Source organism: Mobula hypostoma, chromosome 15 (genome assembly GCF_963921235.1).
Source record: "Mobula hypostoma chromosome 15, sMobHyp1.1, whole genome shotgun sequence".
Taxonomy (NCBI): Eukaryota; Metazoa; Chordata; class Chondrichthyes; order Myliobatiformes; family Myliobatidae; genus Mobula; species Mobula hypostoma.
The window spans coordinates 6,131,825-6,154,210 of NC_086111.1; the positions used below are offsets into that span (position 1 = coordinate 6,131,825).

Consider the following 22,386-nt stretch of genomic DNA (forward strand, 5'->3'; position numbering starts at 1 on the left):
ATATAAGGATTCAATACGATAATTAATACATATTGAAAAAAAATTACTTCAAATACATTAAGTCCGAGAGAAAAAAAACAACTATCCCAACACCATCTCCCTGCATTTAGAAAAAAGGAGGGAGAGAAAAAACAGAGGAAAGAAAGGAAAGAAGAAAAAAGAAAAGAGAAAAAAAGAAAAAGAAGAGTAGGCATCCAGCTCTGAGTCAGTTTAAAATCAGAGACTAGTATCCATGACAAATTCCATAAACTGATTCCTAACTTTAAAAAAAAATGTGCAGTGTCCCTGCATTGGATTTGCAATGGCTTTTAGCAATCCCATTTTGTATTGCATTTATTATTGTCTTTCAGAGGAATATATCAACTGAGAAATGTCTCTTCCATCAGGGAGAACATGGATAAATTGAGAAAGCTTTTAGGCTTGAATGACTGAAAAACCTATTGCAGACACTATTATTGATACAATTTTAACATCAACAAAATGTGTTGGCAATAAAAAGATACATCTCATGGTCTCTTCAATAATTTTGGAAGAGTTGCCAATGTAACGAGGTTATATTTTCAAAAAGAATAATTTGAGCCTTTAGTTAATACACGTGATTCGGAATGAGGCAAATGCTGGAACTTCGCTTCCATAATGGGCTGAATTTCTTTTAATTCTGATTTTGTTACTTTCATGATGAGCTAACAACTAATATTTTTTTGCTGATCCACAGATAAGACAACCTATTTGAAGGTTTATTGATTTTTATTTATTCTTTCATGGAGGATGGATTGTGGACTGGGCTCTTATTATTCATTCTCAATTGCTCTTAAAATGAGTAGCTTCTTGGTCTTTGCCAGAATGTAGTGAATAAACATGCATGTTGCTGTTTTAAGTAAAAGCTAAAACAGGTAAGAATGGCAGGTTTCCCTCTGTGATGGCACTTGTTCAGCCAGATGTGTCTTTAGAATATTTCAATAGTTTCATGGTCACTTGCTGATACTGTCCCTTCTGTTAAAACAATTTTAACAGAACAGAACTGCCTTCATAACAAGGGGAATTGAGTATAAGAGCAAAGAGGTCCTTCTGCAGCTGTACAGGGCCCTGGTGAGACCCCACCTGGAGTACTGTGTGCAGTTTTGTCTCCAAATTTGAGGAAGGACATTCTTGCTATTGAGGGAGTGCAGCGTAGGTTCACGAGGTTAATTCCTGGGCTGGTGGGACTGTCATATGTGGAAAGATTGGAGCGACTGGGCTTGTATACACTGGAATTTAGAAGGCTGAGAGGGGATCTTATTGAAACATATAAGATTATTAAGGGATTGGACATGCTGGAGGCAGGAAGCATGTTCCCGCTGATGGGTGAGTCCAGAACCAGAGGCCACAGTTTAAGAATTAGGGGTAGGCCATTTAAAACGGAGTTGAGGAAAAACTTTTTCACCCAGAGAGTGGTGGATATATGGAATGCTCTGCCCCAGAAGGCTGTGGAGGCCAAGTCTCTGGATGCTTTCAAAAAAGAGATGGATAGAGCTCTTAAAGATAGTGGAATCAAAGGTTGTGGGGATAAGGCTGGAACTGGATACTGATAGTGGATGATCAGCCATGATCACAGTGAATGGTGGTGCTGGCTCGAAGGGCTGAATGGCCTACTCCTGCGCCTATTATCTATTGTCTATAATTTTATTGTTAACCAGATTTAAATATCTTGGCCTTCATGGAATTTTAACTCCTGGCTCCTGATCAGTAATTCAGGCCTTGGGAATACTGGTTTGGTAATTTAATCAAGAAAGCCTTGAACACCGTCTGGCCCTGGTAACCCACAATATACCTAATCAACAGTGTTAATGGTTCCATGGGTGGGCAGTTCAGGAACACAGAACATTATACATTTAGGACAAAGAAACATTTTTGGTAATGTTTATTAAAGTATTAGAAGCGTCGTATGTAGATGGTGTAGGATTCCTCATCGCTCTGTGGAAGTAGGAGCAGGAATTGGTTAAACTCTGCTGACTAATGGAGTGGAGTAATTAGTTCTTGCAAAGCTTTACTGATTGCTTTCAACCATCAAAAAGAATCCCGAATCTTTACTAAAGCCAACAGCTTTCTTTTTGTCTCAAGTGGTAATGATTGGTAGAAGGCAACGAGTGGGAATAAAAGGATCCTTCTCTGGTTGGCTGACAGTGACTGGTAGTGTTCCACAGGAGACGGTGTTGGGACCACTTCTTTTTATGCTGTATGTAGATTATGGAATAGATGGCTTTGTTGCCAAGCTTGCAAATGATTCCAAAATTGATAGAGGGGCAGGTCGTGTTGAGAGAACAGGTAGTCTGCAGAAGGACTTAGACAGATTAAGAGAATGAGCAAGAGAGTAGCAAATTAAATACAATGTTGGAAAATGCATGATTTTGCACTTTAGTAGTAGAAATAACTGCAGACTATTTTCTGAACGGGGAGAAAATCCAAAAATCTGAGATGCAAAGGGAGGAGAGTCCATGTGCAGAACGTCCTAAAGGTTAACTTGTAGGTAAACTTGGTGGTGAGGAAGGCAAAGGCAGTGTCAACATTCATTTCAAGAGGTCTAGAATGCAAGAGCAGGGATGTGATGCTGAGGCTTTAAAAGGCACTGGTAAGGCCTTGCTTTGAGTATTGTGAACAGTTTTGGGCTCCTCGTCTAAGAAAAGATGTGCTGGCATTGGAGAAGGTTCAGAGGAGGTTATATAAGGATGATCCTGAGAATTAGACTGTTATCATTTGAGGAACATTTGATAGCTCTGTGTCTGTACTCGCTGGAATTTGGAAGAACTGGGGGGGGGGGGTGGGATTTCATCGAAACGTTTTCAATGTTAAAAGGTTAGAGTAGATGTGGAAAGGATGTTTCCCATGGTGGGGGAGTCTAGGATAAGAGGGCACAGCCTCAGGATAGTGGGATGTCAATTTAAAACGGATGCGGAGAAATTTCTTTAGCCAGAAGGTGGTGAATTTGTCGAGGCCAGGTGGTTGGGTGGCAGAGTTTGAAACATTCTTGATTGGACATGGCATCAAAGGATACGTGGAGTGGGGCTAAGGAGGGGGAAAAATTATCAGCCATGATTGAATGGTGGAGCAGACTTGATAGGCCAAATGGCCTAATTTTGCTCCTGTGTCTTATGGTCTAATGTGAAATTTTTATCAGATGGTAGGATGCGATTGCTATTTATAATAAATAGTACAAAAATTGGAAAGTGAAGTCTTAATTTCTGTGACAATAAAATAGTGCTATACTGGGTCAGTGGCAGAATTTGTTCAGCTAGTTTGGCTTCTTGCATTTTCTCCACTTTTCAGCTTCAGTTTATTTAAAAGAAGAGTTTACTAATTACCTTTTCAGATGCTACCTTCTTGAATTATGTTAGTATCATTTTTCTCATGTTAAAGTACACTGAACTACACAATCTAAATGTCGGCGGTTTAATAGATCTTTTGGTAGGATCAATAGTAAGCTGATGACCATTACATCATTTCCCCTTCTGTTTACTTGGAACTATTTTCCATAGCCACTTATCCATTTGAATAGAAACTTATTTCAAAACTGTTAAGATTCATAAATCAATATCGTTTAGCAAATAGTTAATATATTCTCCTTGACATAGTCAATAATCATTGTAATGTAAAAAGCCTGGAGCTGAAGTAGCAAGTGCAGGACTTCAGATGATCAAGTTATTGGAAAGATTTACAAAAACTTGCACATAACAACTTTGAATAGAAGTGATGTTAGAAATATAGTAATAAAAGATGTACAGATGTTTGAAAATTCTTCAGAATAATCAGTATGAAATTGTTTTCCTGGAGTGGTGGGAGGAAAATCTGGAGGTGCTAAGTTTTGCAGTGAACATTGTTAATTCTGAAGGGATGAATGGAAGCACTCCTTTCAAATTAAGTGGCGCCTGATGACATTTGTTACCCTAATTGTCTGTTTTTTAGCCTTCCAAAATATATTCTCAAATTGTACCTTTTGTCTTTATACAACACTGGACAACTGTTTGTAGTTAATTCCATATCTTCTAGATTAAATATATGGTATGGTAAGTGGCTAGGCAGTGCTAGTTCTTCAGATCATGCAATTGTTAAAACATAATACCATGGGGCGCCAGTGTAGTGGGTAGCACGATGCTATTATATCTTAGGGTGTCAGAGTTCAATCCCACTGTCCTCTGTAAGGAGTTTATACACCCTCCCTGTGGAATGTGTGGATTTTCGCCAAGTCCTCCAGTTTCCTCCCAGAGTCCAAAGTTGTACTCGTTGAAAGCTCTAAATAGTCCTGTTATTAGGCTAGGACTAAATCTGGGTGTGCTGGTGACGTGACTTGAAAGGACAGAAGGGTCTATTCAATGCTGTATCTGTAAATAAATACACAATGAGCTGATTCCAGTTATTTCTTCTGATGGGATGACGGTTCAGGGAGAACTGGGAGTATAAAATCGAGAAAACAGCTAAGAGCACTCCTCCCCTTTATCTACCCATGCTATATGTTTGGCATTTACATATCCACTGAAGACCTTTTGGGCCTCTTTCGTAAGCTCCCTGCTCTTCCTGAGCCTTTCAAAGTCTCCTGTATGCTTGACTGTTAACCACCAAACCCAAAAGTAATGTCTTTTTCCACGTGCGTGCATGAAACAAATAATGTTAAAATGTTTGAAATGTTGGGGGTAGGCAGTTAAAGGGAAATCTGAAGTCTTATTACATCTGGTAGTGAAATTGCTTGAACAAGCCATAAGCAGTGGTATATTTTAAATGTGGAATAATCATGACAAGGTTTCATATGAAATAGTAGAAATGTCAGATGGTAAAATATTTCCTTAATTGGTATTCACTTTTAGAAGTAAAATATTGCTATCAGGCTATGCTTTGGGTGTTAGATATTTTGTTGTGTTTAGTCCTGTGCTGACATATGCTATCATCTTGGCATCCATATACAGTGGTTAATTGGGACAGCTGCTTATTTGAGACAACCCTTAAAGAGCAAAACTAATCGAGGAAATTGCTGGGATCCCCTTTGTTTATTTGGGACACTATGCTGTTTAATTGGGGCAGGAGAATGTTGCCAAATATTTTCTAACTAGCATCAATCCACAAGACCATCGAACTTAGACATAGGAGCAGAATCAGGCCATTCGGTCCATTGAATCTACTTCACCAGTCGTGCACTTGTGTGGCTGTTAAATGTAAAACCATGCTTAGAGTGAACTGCTTTTAAATAGCATCAGTTGTGAATGTTTGTGTTCAAAAAGCTGTGATTTTGGTCACTGATGCTTAGCAAGAAATAAGCAGTAAGACGATTCTGAACTATTTGTCTCACTGTGGTTTCAAGCATTCAGGCTTAAAGATGCCAGAAATGGCTGGGAGTGAAAATGAAATTATTTCACTGCTTTAAGTCAGGAGTTTCAAAAAAAATTGGAGGCATCAACAATTGTCTTGAATGTTACAATGAAATTGAAGATTTGGAGGATGCAGTCATCAAAAGCATTGTATGAAGGCTGGAAAATGATGCTGGTGATGTAGTAATGGGGGACAAAGAAATGGCAGATGAAATTAATGGGTACTTTGCATCTGTCTTCACTGTGGAAGATGTTAACAGTGTGCCAGAGGTCCATGAGTGTCAGGGAACAGGAGGGAGGGAGTGCCATTGCTATTACAAAGGAAAAAGTGCTATGTAAACTGGACGGTCTTAAGGTGGATAAGTCACCTGGGTCAGATGGACCCAGTGTACTGAGATAGGTTGCTATGAGATAATGGATGCATTGGTTGTGATCTTTCAAGAATCACTTGTTCTGGCATGGTCCTGGAAGATTGCAAATGTCACTCCATTCTTTAAGAAAGGAGGAAGGCAAAAGAAAGTAAATTATAGGCCAGTTAGCCTAATCTCAGTGGTTGGGAAAGTGTTGGAGTCTATTATTAAGGATGACGTTTTGAAGTACTTGGAGATTAATGATAAATTAAGTCAGAGCCAGCATGGTTTGTATGAAGGGAAATCTTGCCTGACAAATCTGTTGGAGTTCTTTATTGCAGACTATTAACTAAATGAGGAGAAGGTTCATACATCAGAGGGGCATAGGGTTAATTTTCAAGTTGAGTCTGTGGTAAAGAAGGCAAATACAATGTTGGAATCTATTTCAAAGATAATAGAATATAAAGGCAGGGAGATAATGCTGAGCCTTTATAAGACACTAGTCAAGCCACACTTGGAGTATTGTCAACCGTTTTGGGCCCAATCTCTCAGAAGGAGTGTGTTGTCATTGGAGAGAGTCCAGAGGAGGTGCATGTGGATGATTCTGGGAATGAAGGGGTTAACATAGGAACATTTGGCAGCTTTGGGCCTGTACTCACTAGAATTTAAAGAATGTGGGGGGTGAGGGGAGGGATCTCATCAGAACCTACCGGAAGTTGAAAGGACTAGATGGGTGGATGTAGAGAGGATGTTTACTATGGTGAGTGTTTTCAGAACTGGAGGCCACAGTCTCAAAATTGAGGGGCAAACTTTTAAAACACAGATAAAGAGGATTTTAATTTAGCCAGTGAGTATATCTGTGAAATTTTCTGCCACAGACCATGGTAGAGGCCAAGTCAGTGTGTATATTTAAAGCAGAAATTGATCATTTCCTGGTTGATCAGGGCATCAAAAGATGTGGCAAGAAGGCAGATGTGTGGGGTTGAGTGGGATCCGAGATCAGCCATGATGGAATGGTGAAGCAGACTCGATAGGCTGAATAGCCTAATTCTGCCTCTCCCTCTCCCTCTCCCTCTCCCTCTCCCTCTCCCTCTCCCTCTCCCTCTCCCTCTCCCCCTCCCCCTCCCCCTCCCCCTCCCTCTCCCTCTCATCTTTATATTGATTTAAAAGGAGCATAAATACAATCAAGAGGACAATTATCTCAAATATATATATCAGTAACAATACAAACCGAGATTAAGGTAGACGTTGTCAAAATCATACATATTGTGAAGTTACTAAAATATATAATAAAAAAATGGAAATAGCAATTCTCCTCTTATCAGTTCATGAAGAGGAAAGAAAAATCATTGAGTTTTTAATGGTGAGAAAAAAAAACACTACACTATTTTAAAAAAAAGAAACAAAAAAAAAGGGATTGGGCAGTCCATTTTGAGGATACGACCAAAAAAAATGAAAGACTTTCTAATCAAATCTAAAACTTCAAAAAAAAAAGATTGAAAGAGTAATAAATCAAATTAAATGAAAATATTGGATAAAAGGTGGCCAGATTTGCTCAAATTTAAAGGATGTATCAAATGTCCGACTTATTTTCTCTAAACTTAAACAGGGCATAATGGAGGAGAGCCAGTAAAAGACTGTAGATGGATTAGAATCCTCCCACTTCAATAAAATGACTCTCCTAGCCAGTAAGGTTGAAAAGGCTATCGTACGTTGAGCGGAAACAGGAATATTTCCTGCTTCCGATGGGATAATCCCAAAAATTGCCGTAAGCAAATAAGGTTGTAGATCCAGATCCAAGTCTTTTGATAGTGTTTTAAAAACATCTCTCCAAAAGTTATCTAGCTTTATGCAAGACCAATACATATGAGTTAAAGTGGCCAGCTCAGTATTACATCTGTCACAAATAGGACTGATATTCGAGAAAATACGCGCTAGTTTATCCTTTGACATATGGGCCCGATGCACTACCTTGAACTGTATCAAGGAATGACGGGCACAATGAGTTGTTAACCAAATGAAAAATTTTACTTCATTTATTATCTGAAAATGACCCTAGAAATTCTGATTCCCAAGCGCGTTTAATTTTATCATTAGATTTCATTCGTGAGTTCAATAACTGTTTACAGATTATAGTTATCAACCCTTTTTGAAATGTTTTAAACTGAAAGAGAGCGTCTGTCATATTAGATGGATGAACAGAAGGGTAATTTGGTAACAAACCATGTTAAAAAATTCCTAATTTGTAAATATCTTTTTAAAAAAGTGTACATTAGATAAATCATATTTATCCACTAACTGAGAAAAAGACATTAAACAGTCCCCTAAAAACAAATCTGAAAAAGTTATTATTCCCTTGCTTTTCCAAATTAAAAAGGCCTTAACCAAAATTGATGGTTTAAAAAAATAATTGAGATGGATGTTACTAGAAAGAATGTAATCATTTAACTCAAAATCTACAAAACTGAAACCAAATTCAGTCCTGACGAAGGGTCTCGGCCTGAAACGTCGACTGCACCTCTTCCTATAGATGCTGCTTGGCCTGCTGTGTTCACCAGCAACTTTGATGTATGTTACCAAATTCTTAATGTATGTTTAATAATGGGATTAAAATCCTGTCTACTAATCTTAGAAAACAAAAAGGGAAGAGGAGCTCCCAGTAAAGAGGCCAAAGAGAATCCCTTCACCGAGTTTACCTCCAAATCCAACTATGAAGGACATTCATGTATATCTGAATAGTGAGTCCAAAAAGTAATATATCGACTATTAATTGGCCAATAGTACATTCTAAAGTTAGGCAAAGCCATATTGCCATCCTTTTTTAATTTCTGCAATAAGGGTTTACTCAGTCTAGGATTTTTATTGTTCCAAATATGAGATAAGATTATAGAATCTATTCTGTCAAAGAACTTTTTAAGAACAAAAGAAACTGCCTGAAATATATATAAAAATTTTGGTAGAACTATCATTTTAATAGCATTAACTTGACCTATTAATGATAATGTCATAGGCAACCATTTAGAAAGCATTTGTTTGGTGTAGCCAATTAATGGAAAAATTTTTTAGTAATTTTAATACCAAGATAGGTAAAGTAATTTTTAGCAATACTAAAAGGTACTTGATGATTTGGATCCGAGTAATTATTAATAGGAAATAACTCACTTTTATGTAAATTTAATTTATACTCAGAAAAACTACTGAATTCAGAAAATATAGGTAGCTTAGAAGGAATTGATTTCCTATGATCTGAAATATAAACTAACAGGTTGTCTGCATATAACGAAAACTTCTGTATTTTGTCCCCTCTCTTAATACCCTGAACAGTATTAGGTCCGGATCAAGCTTCAAATTCCTTGGTGTCCACATTTCCGAGGATCTCACCTGGTCCCTGAACTCCTCCATCCTGATCAAAAAGGCACAACAGCACCTTTATTTCCTGCGGAGCATCAAGAAAGTTCACCTCTGTCCCAGGATACTGATGGACTTTTACTGCTGTACCATTGAGAGCATACTCACCAACTGCATCTCAGTGTGGTATGGCAATTGTCCCGTATCGGACCGCAAAGCACTCCAGCGTGTGGTGAAAACTGCCCAGCAGATAATCGGCACCCAATTGCCCACCATTGAAAACATCTACCATAAACGCTGCCTGGACATGGCGAAAAGCATTATCAAGGATGCATCTTACTCTAACTATGGACTTTTTACTCTCCTCCCATCCGGTAAGCGCTACAGGAGCCTCCGCTCCCGCACCAGCAGGCACAGGAAGAGCTTCTTCCCTGAGGCTGTGATCCTGTTGAACCTCACATCACAGCGCTAAGCAGTATTGCACCCATATTGTACTGTCTCAGTACTTTTATTTTTGTATGCTGTAGCACTTATTATTATTTGTAGTTATTTTGAAAATAACACTATTCTTTGCATTTCTGGTTAGATGCTAACTGCATTTCAATGGCTTTGTATCTGTACTCAGCAGAATGACAATAAAGTTGAATTTAATAAAGAACCAGTGAAGCAGTCAGACTATCAGCAGTGGGATCATCCTGTGCCAGGAATACTTGTGTACTTTGTATGGAGGTGCTTTTATTCTTTCTTTCTTCAACCTTTAGTGCATCCAGACTGAGAACTGAAGTGATCGTCTGAACCTCAAGTTCGAGATTTTAATTTATTTCAGGAGGCGTAACTATTATTGCTCAATTCAAAGTTATGAGAGCAGGTAGGCTAAAGTACAGATTTGTTTTTGTCTGGTAGCTACTGAATTGTAATTTTTTAATTGAACATGGGAGAGCCATTGGAAAAAGAAAGCTGTTTTAAAAAGTCAGTATTCAAAGTTAATAGATTTTTACATGTCATGGAGGGAAAACTAATGATTCAGTTTCAGTGTATAATTATATAAAATAAAGGAGCTTGTTATTGCGCTATAATGGACGAAAGACTGTTAGTTGTAGCATTTTCAGAAGGAATTAAATTGCTGAAGCAACTTGGGAAAGAATGGCATCTTTCTCCAATTTAGAACAATCTAATGTAACTATTTAATAACACCAACTAAGTGTACTGTTCACAATTCTATTGACACACTGTTGTCATTCTGTAGATAGGTGGGTGGGAAAGCAAGTTGTAAAGGGACCAAAAGGCTCTTAAAAGGAACGTTAATAAATTAAGCATGTGGACAAACATTTGGCAAATGGAATATAAAGTGGAAAAAATACGATGTTAATCAACTTTGTGATATAAAATATCATAAGACCATAAGACATGGGAGCAGAGTTAGTTCATTCAGCCCATCGAGTCTGCTCTGACAAATGGAAATATGATCTAAAATATTTTGGTACAGAAGGATCTGAATGTCCACACAGATGAAGCATCAAGTTACCATGCACAGACAAGCAGGAAAGCATGTGGAATGTTGCCCTTTGTTAACAATGTGGGTGGAGTATAAGAGTGGAGAAATCTTCAACAACTGTAAAGAAAATTGATGAGACAAGAACCAAGTACTACACAGTTTTGGTTCTTAGCTGAACAATTGCTCATGTTGGAAACATTTTAGGGAATTCTTGGGATGAAGAGGTCATCTTATGAGGAAAAGTTGAACAAATTTGAAATTGAACAAGTGGGTCACGGTTAGGAGGAGGAATAGGAAGAATCAGGTAATAGAGAGTACCCCTGTGGCTGTGCCCCTTGACAATAAGTACTCCTGTTTGAGTACTGTTGGGGGGGACAGCTTACCTGGGGGAAGCAACAGTGGCCGTGCCTCCGGCACAGAGTCCGGCCCTGTAGCTCAGAAGGGGAGGGAAAGGAAAAGGAGGGCAGTAGTACTAGGGGACTCGATAGTTAGGGGGTCAGATAGAAGATTCTGTGGACGCAGTCCGGAGACTCGGATGGTAGTTTGCCTCCCTGGTGCTAGGGTCCGGGATGTTTCTGATCGTGTCCAAGAGATCCTGAAGTGGGAGGGAGAGGAGCCAGAGGTCGTGGTACATATAGATACCAATGACATAGGTTAGAAAAGGGGAGAGGTCCTGAAAGAAGAATATAGGGAGTTAGGAAGGGAGTTGAGAGAAAGGACCGCAAAGGTAATAATCTCGGGACTACTGCATGTGCCACGCGACAGTGAGAGTAGGAATGCAATGAGGTGGAGGATAAATGCGTGGCTGAGGGATTGGAGCAGGGGGCAGTGATTCAAGTCTTTGGATCACTGGGACCTCTTTTGGCGTAGGTGTGACCTGTACAAAAAGGATGGGTTACACTTGAATCCTAGGGGGACCCATATCCTGGCGGGGTGATTTGCGAGGGCTACTGAGGTGAATTTAAACTAGAATGGTTGGGGGCAGGGAATCAAATTAAAGAGACTAGGAGAGATGAGTTTAGGTCACAAATAGAGAAAGCAGGTAGACAGTGTGTGAGGGTGGATAGGCAGGGGACAGAGATAGGGGACAAGGAAGAAAAAGATAACAAAGTTGTTTGCTCCATTAAGGATAAACAGAGAGTAGGAGGTGGAGAGTTGCTTAAATGCCTCTATTTTAATGCTGGGAGCATTGTAAGAAAAGTGGATTAGCTTAGAGCATGGATTGATACCTGGAAATATGTTGTTGTAGCTATTAGTGAAACATGGTTACAGGAGGGGTGTGATTGGCAACTAAATATTCCTGGATTTAATTGCTTCAGGTGTGATAGAATAGGAGGGACAAGAGGGGGAGGTGTTGCATTGCTTGTCAGAGAAAATATTACAGCGCTGCTCTGGCAGGATAGATTAGTGGACTCGTCTAGGGAGGCTATTTGGGTGCAATTGAGGAATGGGAAAGGTGTCGTGACGCTTATAGGGGTGTATTATAGACCACCTAATGGGGACCGAGAACTGGAGGAGCAAATTTGTAAGGAGGTAACAGATATTTGTAGTAAGCACAAGGTTGTGATTGTGGGAGATTTTAATTTTCCACATAGACTGGGAAGCCCATTCTGTAAAAGGGCTGGATGGTTTGGAGTTTGTCAAATGTGTGCAAGATAGTTTTTTGGAGCAATACATAGAGGTACCAACTAGAGAAGGAGCAGTGTTGGATCCCCTGTTAGGAAATGAGATAGGGCAGGTGACAGATGTATGTGTTGGGGAGCACTTCGGGTCCAGTGATCACAATACCATTAGTTTCAATATAATTATGGAGAAGGATAGGACTGGTCCTAGGATTGAGATTTTTGATTGGAGAAAAGCTAACTTTGAGGAGATGCAAAAGGATTTAGAAGGAGTGGATTGGGACAATTTGTTTTATGGGAAGGATGTAATAGAGAAATGAAGGTGAAATTTTGAGGGTGCAGGATCTTTATGTTCCTGTTAGGTTGAAAGGAAAGGTTAAAAGTTTGAGAGAGCCATGGTTTTCAAGGGATATTGGAAAGTTGGTTCGCAGAAAGAGAGGAATCTTCAATAAATATAGGCAGCTTGGAGTTAATGAGGTACTCGACGAATATAAAGAATGTAAAAAGAATCTTAAAGAAATTAGAAAAGCTAAAAGAAGATACGAGGCTGCTTTGGCAAGCAAGGTGAAAATAAATCCAAAGGGTTTCTACAGTTACGTTAATAGCAAAAGGATAGTGAGGGATAAAATTCGTCCCTTAGAGAATCATGTGGACGACTATGTACAGAGGCAAAGAGATGGGGGAGATTTTGACAACTTCTTTTCTTCGGTATTCACTAAGGAGAAGGATATTGAATTGTGTAAGGTAAGGGAAACAAGAAGGGTAGTTATGGAAAGTATGATGATTAAAGAAGAGGAAGTACTGGCGCTTTTAAGGAATATAAAAGTGGATAAGTCTCCGGGTCCGGACAAGATATTCCCTAGGACTTTGAGGGAAGTTGGTTGGAAATAGCAGGGGCTCTGACAGAAATATTTCAAATGTCATTAGAAACGGAGATGGTGCCAGAGGATTGGCGTATTGCTCATGTGGTTCCATTGTTTAAAAAGGGTTCTAAGAGTAAACCTAGCAATTATCGGCCTGTGAGTTTGACGTCAGTGGTGGGTAAATTGATGGAAAGTATTCTTAGAGATGGTATATATAATTATCTGGATAGACAGGGTCTGATTAGGAACAGTCAACATGGATTTGTGCGTGGAAGGTCATGTTTGACAAATCTTACTGAATTTCTTGATGAGGTTACTAAGAAAGTTGACGAGGGTAAAGCGGTGGATGTTGTCTATATGGACTTCAGTAAGGCCTTTGACAAGGTTCCACACGGTAGGTTAGTTAGGAAGGTTCAATGGTTAGGCATTAATATTGAAGTAGTAAAATGGATTCAGCAGTGGCTAGATGGGAGACGCCAGAGAGTAGTGGTGGATAACTGTGTGTCAGATTGGAGGACGGTGTGTAACGGTGTGCCTCAGGGATCTGTACTGGGTCCAGTGTTGTTTGTCATATATATTAATGACCTGGATGATGGGTTGGTAAATTGGATTAATAAGTATGCAGATGATACTAAGACAGGTGGCGTTGTGGATAATGAAGTAGGATTTCAAAGCTTGCAGAGAGATTTAGGCCAGTTAGAAGAGTGGGCTGAAAGATGGCAGATGGAGGTTACTGCTGAAAAATGTGAGATGCTACATTTTGATAGGACTAATCAAAATAAGACATACATGGTAAATGATAGGGCACTGAAGAATGCTGTAGAACAGAGGGATCTAGGAATAATGGTGCATAGTTCCCTGAAGGTGGAATCTTATGTGGATAGGGTGGTGAAGAAAGCTTTTGGTATGCTGGCCTTTATTAATCAGAGCATTGAGTATAGATGTAATGTTGAAATTGTATAAGGCATTGGTAAGGCCAAATTTGGAGTATTGTATACAGTTCTGGTCACTGAATTATAGGAAAGATGTCAATAAAATTGAGAGAGTACAGATGAGGTTTACTAAAATGTTGCCTGGGTTTCATCTAAGTTACAGAGAAAGGTTGAACAAGCTAGGCCTTTACTCTTTGGAGTGTAGAAGGTCGAGGGGGGACTTGATAGAGGTGTTTAAAATTATGAAGGGGATTGATAGAGTTGACGTGGATAGGCTTTTTCCATTGAGAATGGGGGAGATTCAAACAAGAGGACATGAGTTGAGAGTTAAAGGGCAAAAGTTTAGGGGTAACATGAAGGGGAACTTCTTTACTCAGAGAGTGGTAGCTGTGTGGATTGAGCTTCCAGCAGAAGTGGTTGAGGCAGGTTCGATGTTGTCATTTAAAGTTAAATTGGATAGCTATATGGACAGGAAAGGAATGGAGGGTTATGGGCTGAGTGCAGGTCGATGGGACTAGGTGAGAGTAAGAGTTCAGCATGGACTAGAAGGGCCGAGATGGCCTGTTTCCATGCTGTAATTGTTATATGGTTATATGGTTAAATTGAGCCATTCATGAGACTGTGGGAGGGAACAGAAGCACTTGGAGGCACTCACATTCAAACTCTCTTTACAGAGGACTGCAGATTTGAACTCTGAAATCCAGTGCCTCGACCTGTAACAGTGTCACGCTAACCACTTCGCTACCATTCCTCCTTCTGGTATTCCTAAAGACCACAATATCTGACACATGGTAATGATAAAAATGCTGGATTATAATTTTTATGTAAAAAGATCAATGTTAAATAATCCTCAATACATTTCAAGAAGCAATGCTGTAATAATTTTGTCAAATTTATTGTAAAAACAGTAGTATTCATTTTTCCATACAAAATGTTTTGGTAAATACAATTCACTCCTCATTCAGTGAGAAGTTGGTCACAGTACACAAACAATGCAAAAGGGTAAAATCATTTGCATAAATATAGGAATATGTAAAATAGGCCATAATATATACAGTAATTAGATTAATTACAATATAAAAGTCAAAGGTCTTGTACTGGAAAACATTGAGATCAAAGTAAACATGCTTGAGCTACAACTAGAATGAAAGTCTAATAACTTCTGAGCCTTTATCAGATTTCTTTGAAAATGTAATCAAATTGGCTCACCAAGCCACAAGACTACTGATTAGTCTGCTACAGGCTGACCACAACTTAAAGCAAGTACCCTATTGTGCCCCTCAATGTTCTAGGAAAATGTCATTTAATTTTTAGAAACATCTGCCACAAGTATTACATTATACAGATGTTTCATTTGTATGTTTATATGCCTTTTGACCTGTATAAGTTTTTGCCTAATTACGGCATTGATGCCAATGATAAATAGTTCAGAAATTTTCTTTGTGCCAATCACTGCAATGGTAGCTGCAGGAACAATATTTAGTTGGTTTAATTATCCTCAAAAGTAAGTAATGTATTTTGGCTTCATAAAACATTCAGTATTTTGTAAGTCAACTAAAATCTTAGAATTACAATTGTTTAGCCTGCAAATGAATTCTGAATTATTTGAAAAATGTAAAATGAAGCATCATTTTTGTATCATTTAATATGCCTCATATACTTAAGACAAATCAGCATTATACATGGTACTTGACGTGATAGTCTTCAATACTTTCTCAGTGATCTGCTTGTCTTTGTGTGTACTCAAATATTCTAGAGCATCTCACAAAATAGTTGAACCAGTTGACCTGATGTGTCTTCATCCCCCTCAATTCTCCAGTGTCTATCAGTTCAGTTTATGGAATCAAAGCTTTGTCATAGCTAACCATTTTCCCGAGTCTGACTGCAACTCCGTCATATGAACTAATCAAAACTATCTGCTTAGCTTACATGTGTTTGCAAAGACAGTATATTCATTTTAAAATCACATGCACAATGCATTCAGTTATTGTCCTTGTCAGATCTATTTTAAAAATATTTTGCTTCTAGATTCTATAATAGAATCTTATCACTTCTCTAATAGTGCACAGTGAAGGATAGGAACAGGAGAAGAATGTATGTCTGAAGCAATCGGATTCAACCAACCCAGCTATAGGCACGGCAGTCTTTTTCTGGGTGTGAACGATACACAACCCGGTAGCTACAATCCATGAAGACAGGTTTGCACTCTTTAGGCCAGGAGGTTGGTCTCATTGGTCTGTGCATAGGGAAAAAAATGAGCACACAATCAATGCACATGGGTAAAATAAAATAGGTACAAGGCAGTTCATTAATTTGATGAGTTTCACTGAAAAATAATAACACCCATAAACAATATTTGCAAAAATGCTTATTGTTATTTAAGTTGTATTTTTAGTAACTCAAAACAGAGAGAGGAATGGACAATATAGTCCCTTGAGTCTGCTAAAGCAGAAGATAGCTAGTCACCTTCACTTTCCTGCCTGATTCCTCCACCATTCAACTCCCTAGTGAATCGCCACTCTCTGGAGTGAAGATTTTGAGAGATTTATAGCCCATCTCCCCTGAGATATTCCTCATCATCTGTTTTAAAGAGGTCTAGAACTGGAACCTCGATATTTCTGGTTACAGTCTTTAAACGAGACGAGGGGGAATTTTTTTTTTAAAAAGCAAGATAGGATGGTGATATTAGTTAAGGAAGTAATTACGGCCATGAGAAGAAATTATATGTTACAAGGGTAGTACATGAGATTATATAAGTTGAACTAAAGAACAAAAAAAATGCAATTGCACTATTGGAAGGGTACCAAAGAACTTATAGTCTGAGATCATCGGAAAAGCAAATATGTAGGCAAGTCTCTAGCAAGTTGAAAAACACGAGGACATTTGAAGGATTTCAAATACCTTATACATAGTGAACAACTTAAAGTAGTCTAATATTAATCAATGTATAATTATATACAAGAGTACAGAATTCCTGTAATGCGTCCAGATTTTTTTCAGCCAATATGTTGCATATCTATAAAGGGGTGTGATTTATAGGCATGTTGATGATGTGGTAGGGTATAGTTTTGGATTTAGCTTTAGGGAATGAATCTGGACCAGTGGATGCACTATGGGGGAGCAGATCTTCATATAGGAGTGATCATGATCAAGTTAAATATGGCATAGTTCAGAGAACTTTAAGGACAGCTCTAACAGACCAAGGTGACTTAGCATAAGTAGATTGATTTATGTTCAAATATCTGTATCCAATCTCAGAATACTGGGAGACATTTTAAAAGGGGATTTAAGAGTTTCAGGTTAAAGATCCCAATAAAAAAACAGGTTGAACTGTTAAATACAGAACTCCTGGATGAGAAATTTGTATCAAGAGTAAGATATGGCAAAAAAATAAAATTTGTGTGAGACATCCAGACATTAAAAATACAAGATGAGTTTAGAAAGTGTTGGAGTAAAATGAGGAGGAAAATTAGGAAAGGGACTATGGGGTAAAGACAGATGTCAACAAAACCAAGAAAATCCAAAAGATATTGTATGTAAAGAAGAATAGCAAGAAGATAATTGAGGAAAGAGTGGGACCCACTGTGCAATGAAAATACAACATTTGGTAGGGGTCACAGAAAGATGATAATGTTCTTAATGAGTATTTCATCACTGTTCACAAAAGGGATTGATGTGTATGTTGTACAGTAGCTAGGGCTGATGCATGTGAAATAGTTTACAATAAACTTAGAAAAGTTTAAAGGTATTTTGGGATTTAGCATCTTTGAAAGTGAATGAACCACTCTGCCTTAATGAAAGATACTACACATTGTTTAAAAAGAAACAACTGTTGCCGCCTCCCTTTTGCTTACCATTCCTCAATCCCTTCTGTCTTCACTTCCGTTCCCTCGCACTATCCCCACCCTAGCCTCAAATGTTCTGATGCTGCACCCACTTTGAATCAAACATATTTAAGTTCATTGTTCTTAGCTCAATCTTTAATATTATAAATGGTCACTCTGGATAATTGAGAGCATCCTGACTGGCTGCATCACTGCCTGGTATGGAAACTGTACCTCCCTTAATTGCAGGATTCTGTAGAGAGTGGTGCGGACAGCCCAGCGCATCTGTAGTTGTGAATGTCCCATGATTCAGGACATTTACAAGGACAGGTGTGAGAAAAGGGCCTGAAGGATCATTGGGGACCCAAGTCACCCCAAACACAAACTGTTCCAGCTGCTACCATCTGGGAAACAGTACTGCAGCATAAAAGCCGGGACCAACAGGCTCCAGGACAGCTTCTTCCACCAGGCCATCAGACTGATTAACTCACACTGATCTGAGTGTATTTCTATGTTACATTGACTGTTCTATTTCTTATAAATTATTATAAACCACTATAATTGCACATTGCACATTTAGATGGAGATGTAACGTAAAGATTTTTACTCATGTATGTGAAGGTTGTAAGAAATAACGTCAATTCAATTCAATTCAACTATACTTTCCATAAATTACTGGACTCTATCCAGGCAAAGATCAAATTACAAAGCTTCCAGGGAATCTGGAAAACTAAAATAGGGAAGGGATAAATCTTTCCACCCTCTCCCCCAAAAAAGGTACCTTCCACTTCCTGATTCATAAGTGCTGGGCAGCTGAAGATGAACATTTAAAAAAATATTGGTGTCTAGTCAGTAACAATACAAAACTGAATTTACTCACGTGATACAGAAGAATCCCTCCTCTTCACAGTAACATTTGTTACAACCTATCTGAAACTTCTGACCTGGTTTGAAGAGCTTGTCCTTGTGTTTACATTTTCCTGAAAAATGAAAATGCAAATTTTAAAATTCTAATTTTGATCAATCTGTAGCCTTGGTCATGTTTGGAACACTGAAGATAAATGACATGCATTTCCCTTATTGAGAAAGGGTTTACTAATTCCTTTTGGCCCAGTCATTTTGGTACAATTAACGTACCATTGCTCAGGAGATGTAAAATAAAGAACCAGAAAGGAATAAATTTAAAACAAAGAAAAAGATTTAGAGAAGTATTACTCATGCTATTGTCTTCACAGTTACTGCCCTGAGATGTGAGCCTAAACATGGGTTTTTTGTACTTTTCATAACAGCATGGAGAAAAATGCAGTGTGTTCCAAATGGAACATTCACTAGTTTCCATGAAGTTTAAAACAACCGCATTTCAAGACACATTACAAAAGCTTTCTTTTATGCTGATGACCCCAATAAACTTTATTATCTTTTTGAAAATGCGATTAACATTTTTCAGTAGTCTTAACATGATGAAACTAATTATTCTTCATTCTGGAGACAGCAAGCAGTGAATTCTTTTGTCTGTGTGCTTTGAAGCATCTCTCAGCCTTGACTTTCCACTTTCCTCTACCACACGTGCAGTGATTATGTTTGGTGATAAGACACACGATTATGTTGCCTTGTCCACCACATGGTGCTACCTTGACTGAGAATATGTGGAAAATCAGATGGAGTTATCCAGTAAGAAAATGTATCATACTCAATAAATGAATTCACATCAACTCTTCCCATTTCCTTATTTGTTCCAAATCCCTTTAACCCTGTCTTCCATTTGTTTTCAGTTCAACAATAAATTTTTCATCCTTATAACTGTATTCAAAAGCCTCCATTGTATGAAGGGTGATTGATAAGTTCGTAGCCTAAGGTAGACGGTGTCAATTTTAGAAAACCTAATCTCTGAGGAAGCTTGGAATCAAATTTTTTAATTGGTCAACACTTCATCGTTATGTGCCTGTCACTCTTTCCTTCAATTTAAAGTGTCCATAGGGCCCATATGACTAAGGATAAGTTGTCTTGTTTTTATTTAGATATATCTCCGTATTGTGATAAATGTAATAATGGAGAAGCTTCATATGTTTTGGACATGTCCGAGTCTTGGAAAATATTGGAAAGAAGTATTTCAAACCTTTTTGATACTTTTTAAAGTAAATTTCAAGCCTAATCCTTTGACTGCTTTATTTGGTATTGTTGGAGGAAAGGATATTATTTTGGAGCCATCTGACTTGCACATTTTGGCTTTTATGTCTCTTATGGCCAGAAGGACGCTCTTGCTTAAATGGAAAGATCGGCCCCTCCTATTCACGTCCAATGGTTATGTGATATGATGTCATGTTTAAATTTAGAGAAGATTCGATGTTCAATCTTTGAATCTAATCAAGACTTTCAAACATTGTGGGGACCTTTTCTGAATTATTTTCAAAACCTTTGATTTGCTGTTAAAGCACAGATGATGACTAACAATCTTTTTTCTTTTTTTTCTATTAATCAGCTTCGGTCTTGGTAGTGGGTTAGATTTTTTTAAAATAATAAAATTATTATTTTTCAATGTTATGAACTAATTGACTTGTACAAATATAGGGTAAAGAGTCTTTACATGCGATTTAGTTTTATGTATTGACATTATTTTCCCGTACTCTGTATTCTTATATAAATTAATAAAAATATTGGAAAGAGAAAACCTAGCACTTTTATTTTTCAACATAGTCCCCTCCTACATTTACACACTTAGTCCAGCAGTCATGGAGTATACGGATCCCTTCTTTGTAGAAGTCGGCGTCTTGGACCTCCAGAAAGTGGTCCACAGCAGGGGTGATTGATTAGTTTGTGTAAATGTAGGAGGGGGCTATATTGAAAAAGAAATGTGCTTGGTAGAAATGTGCTGCCTGGCCTGCTGCGTTCACCAGCAACTTTGATGTGTGTTGCTTGAATTTCCAGCATCTGCAGAATTCCTCGTGTTTAGGTTTTAAAAAAAATTGATTTCCTACCTTGGGCACGATCTTATCAATCACCCCTCGTACCTTACCATCTATGAAACATGGACCACCCTCAGAATGCAGCATCCCCTAGTTCCTTTTTTGACAGTCATGGTTCAGCTGGGATGATGCTAAGATGCAGAATTTGAGATGGTCCTTTCTGCCATCTTCTATGCTTTGATATGAAATCTTGTCTGAATGATCGTGCAGGCACAATGCCACATACTATTGTACTATGAGTGTAACGTTGACTAGAACATGAGCTGATATCATTATCATGCTAACTAGTACCAGTTTAGTGTGTGGAATTTAACCCTATTTAGTGACCAGTAGGTGCAGGTTCTGAAAGTTGCTATATCTGAACTGTCTGTAGCTGCTGCGTCAAGACTTAAAGATTAGCCATTATCAATATGGTAGATATTGACCTATGAAGGACGGGCACAACTTTACATGGACTTTAAAGCTAGCCAATTCTCATTCAATGTTGCTTGCTAATTTTAATGAAATTGGTAACAGAAATAAGCATCGGAGACCCTGGCAGTAACATTTGCCTCAGGCTATTGACCATTCAGCACTGGCGGAGTCTTCTGTTACTCTGCGAGTTATCTGCCCCTAATGCATTGATTGGGAAGTTCTAACTCAAATCTTTAAAAAAAAAAAAAAAAAAAATTAATTCACCAGCTTCTGGCCCCGAACTCAGCACCGTCTGAGACCAAGTGCATTTACCCTCTAGACTACCTGAAGTAATCAGAATCACCCCTATCATATGAAAATTGGATGCAGAGCTTTCGAGTGATAACTGGTCAAAGGGAGACCATGTGTTTATGTAGAGATATTATGCTGCAGATGCTGGAACCTGCAGCAAAATGAAACAACTAACTGCTGAAGGAACTACGTGGATCAGGCAGCATCTGTGGAGGGAACTGGATAGTCGGCGTTTTGGCCTGAAGATGTGTTTACATTACAACCTCGCAATGGGTTCATGCCTTTGTTGGTGTGACACACTCTATTCTCCATATTTTCAATAGGCCGCATCCTCATTCTCCACTTTGACAGAAATGCTACACCATGGAGGACCCACTTTTCATTTCTTACTCTTTATTAAGTTAATGTTGGGTGCTTCCCAACATCCATCTGATCAACAATGATCAATTTGAGTGAGAAAGTTGGAAATTCAGCCAGCTCCACCATGGGCACGAGCCTTCCCCATCCACAACACCCTCAAAAGGCGATGCCTCAAAAAGGCAGCATCCATCATTAAGGACCCCCAGCACCCAAGGCATGCCCTCTATTCATTGATGTGGAGGTACAGGATGCTGAAAACACATACTCAACGGTTCATGAACAGCTTCTTCCCCTTCACCATCAGATTTGGGAATGGACAATGAACCTATTCATGCTGCCTCAGGATTTTCCCTCTTTTTGCACTAGTCATTTATATAACTTATTGTAATTTATAGTTTTTATGGTTTTAGTATATAGTATTTATAGTTTTTATGTATTGTAATGTTCTGCTATCAAAACGACAAAATTCATGACATATGCAAACTTGATTCTGATTCATAAGTAAACAAGGAGAAACAGCTTATCCTCTCATTAGAGGCAAAGATATTAGCTTAGATTGTACCGTGCTGATAGATTCCAACTACCTGCACC

At 38.4% G+C, this 22,386-nt stretch overlaps 1 protein-coding gene across 1 annotated transcript in view; it reads left to right on the top strand.

The window, feature by feature from the left end:
• setd5 (SET domain containing 5) overlaps nucleotides 1-9,266 on the top strand; it is a 200,808-nt gene extending 191,542 nt beyond the window's left edge. The window contains exon 26 of the mRNA XM_063067677.1: nucleotides 9,008-9,266. Within this exon, the coding sequence (XP_062923747.1) occupies nucleotides 9,008-9,013 (6 nt within the window). The 3' untranslated portion in view covers nucleotides 9,014-9,266. The remainder of the gene's footprint in view (nucleotides 1-9,007) is intronic.
• The last annotated feature ends 13,120 nt before the right edge of the window (nucleotides 9,267-22,386 follow it).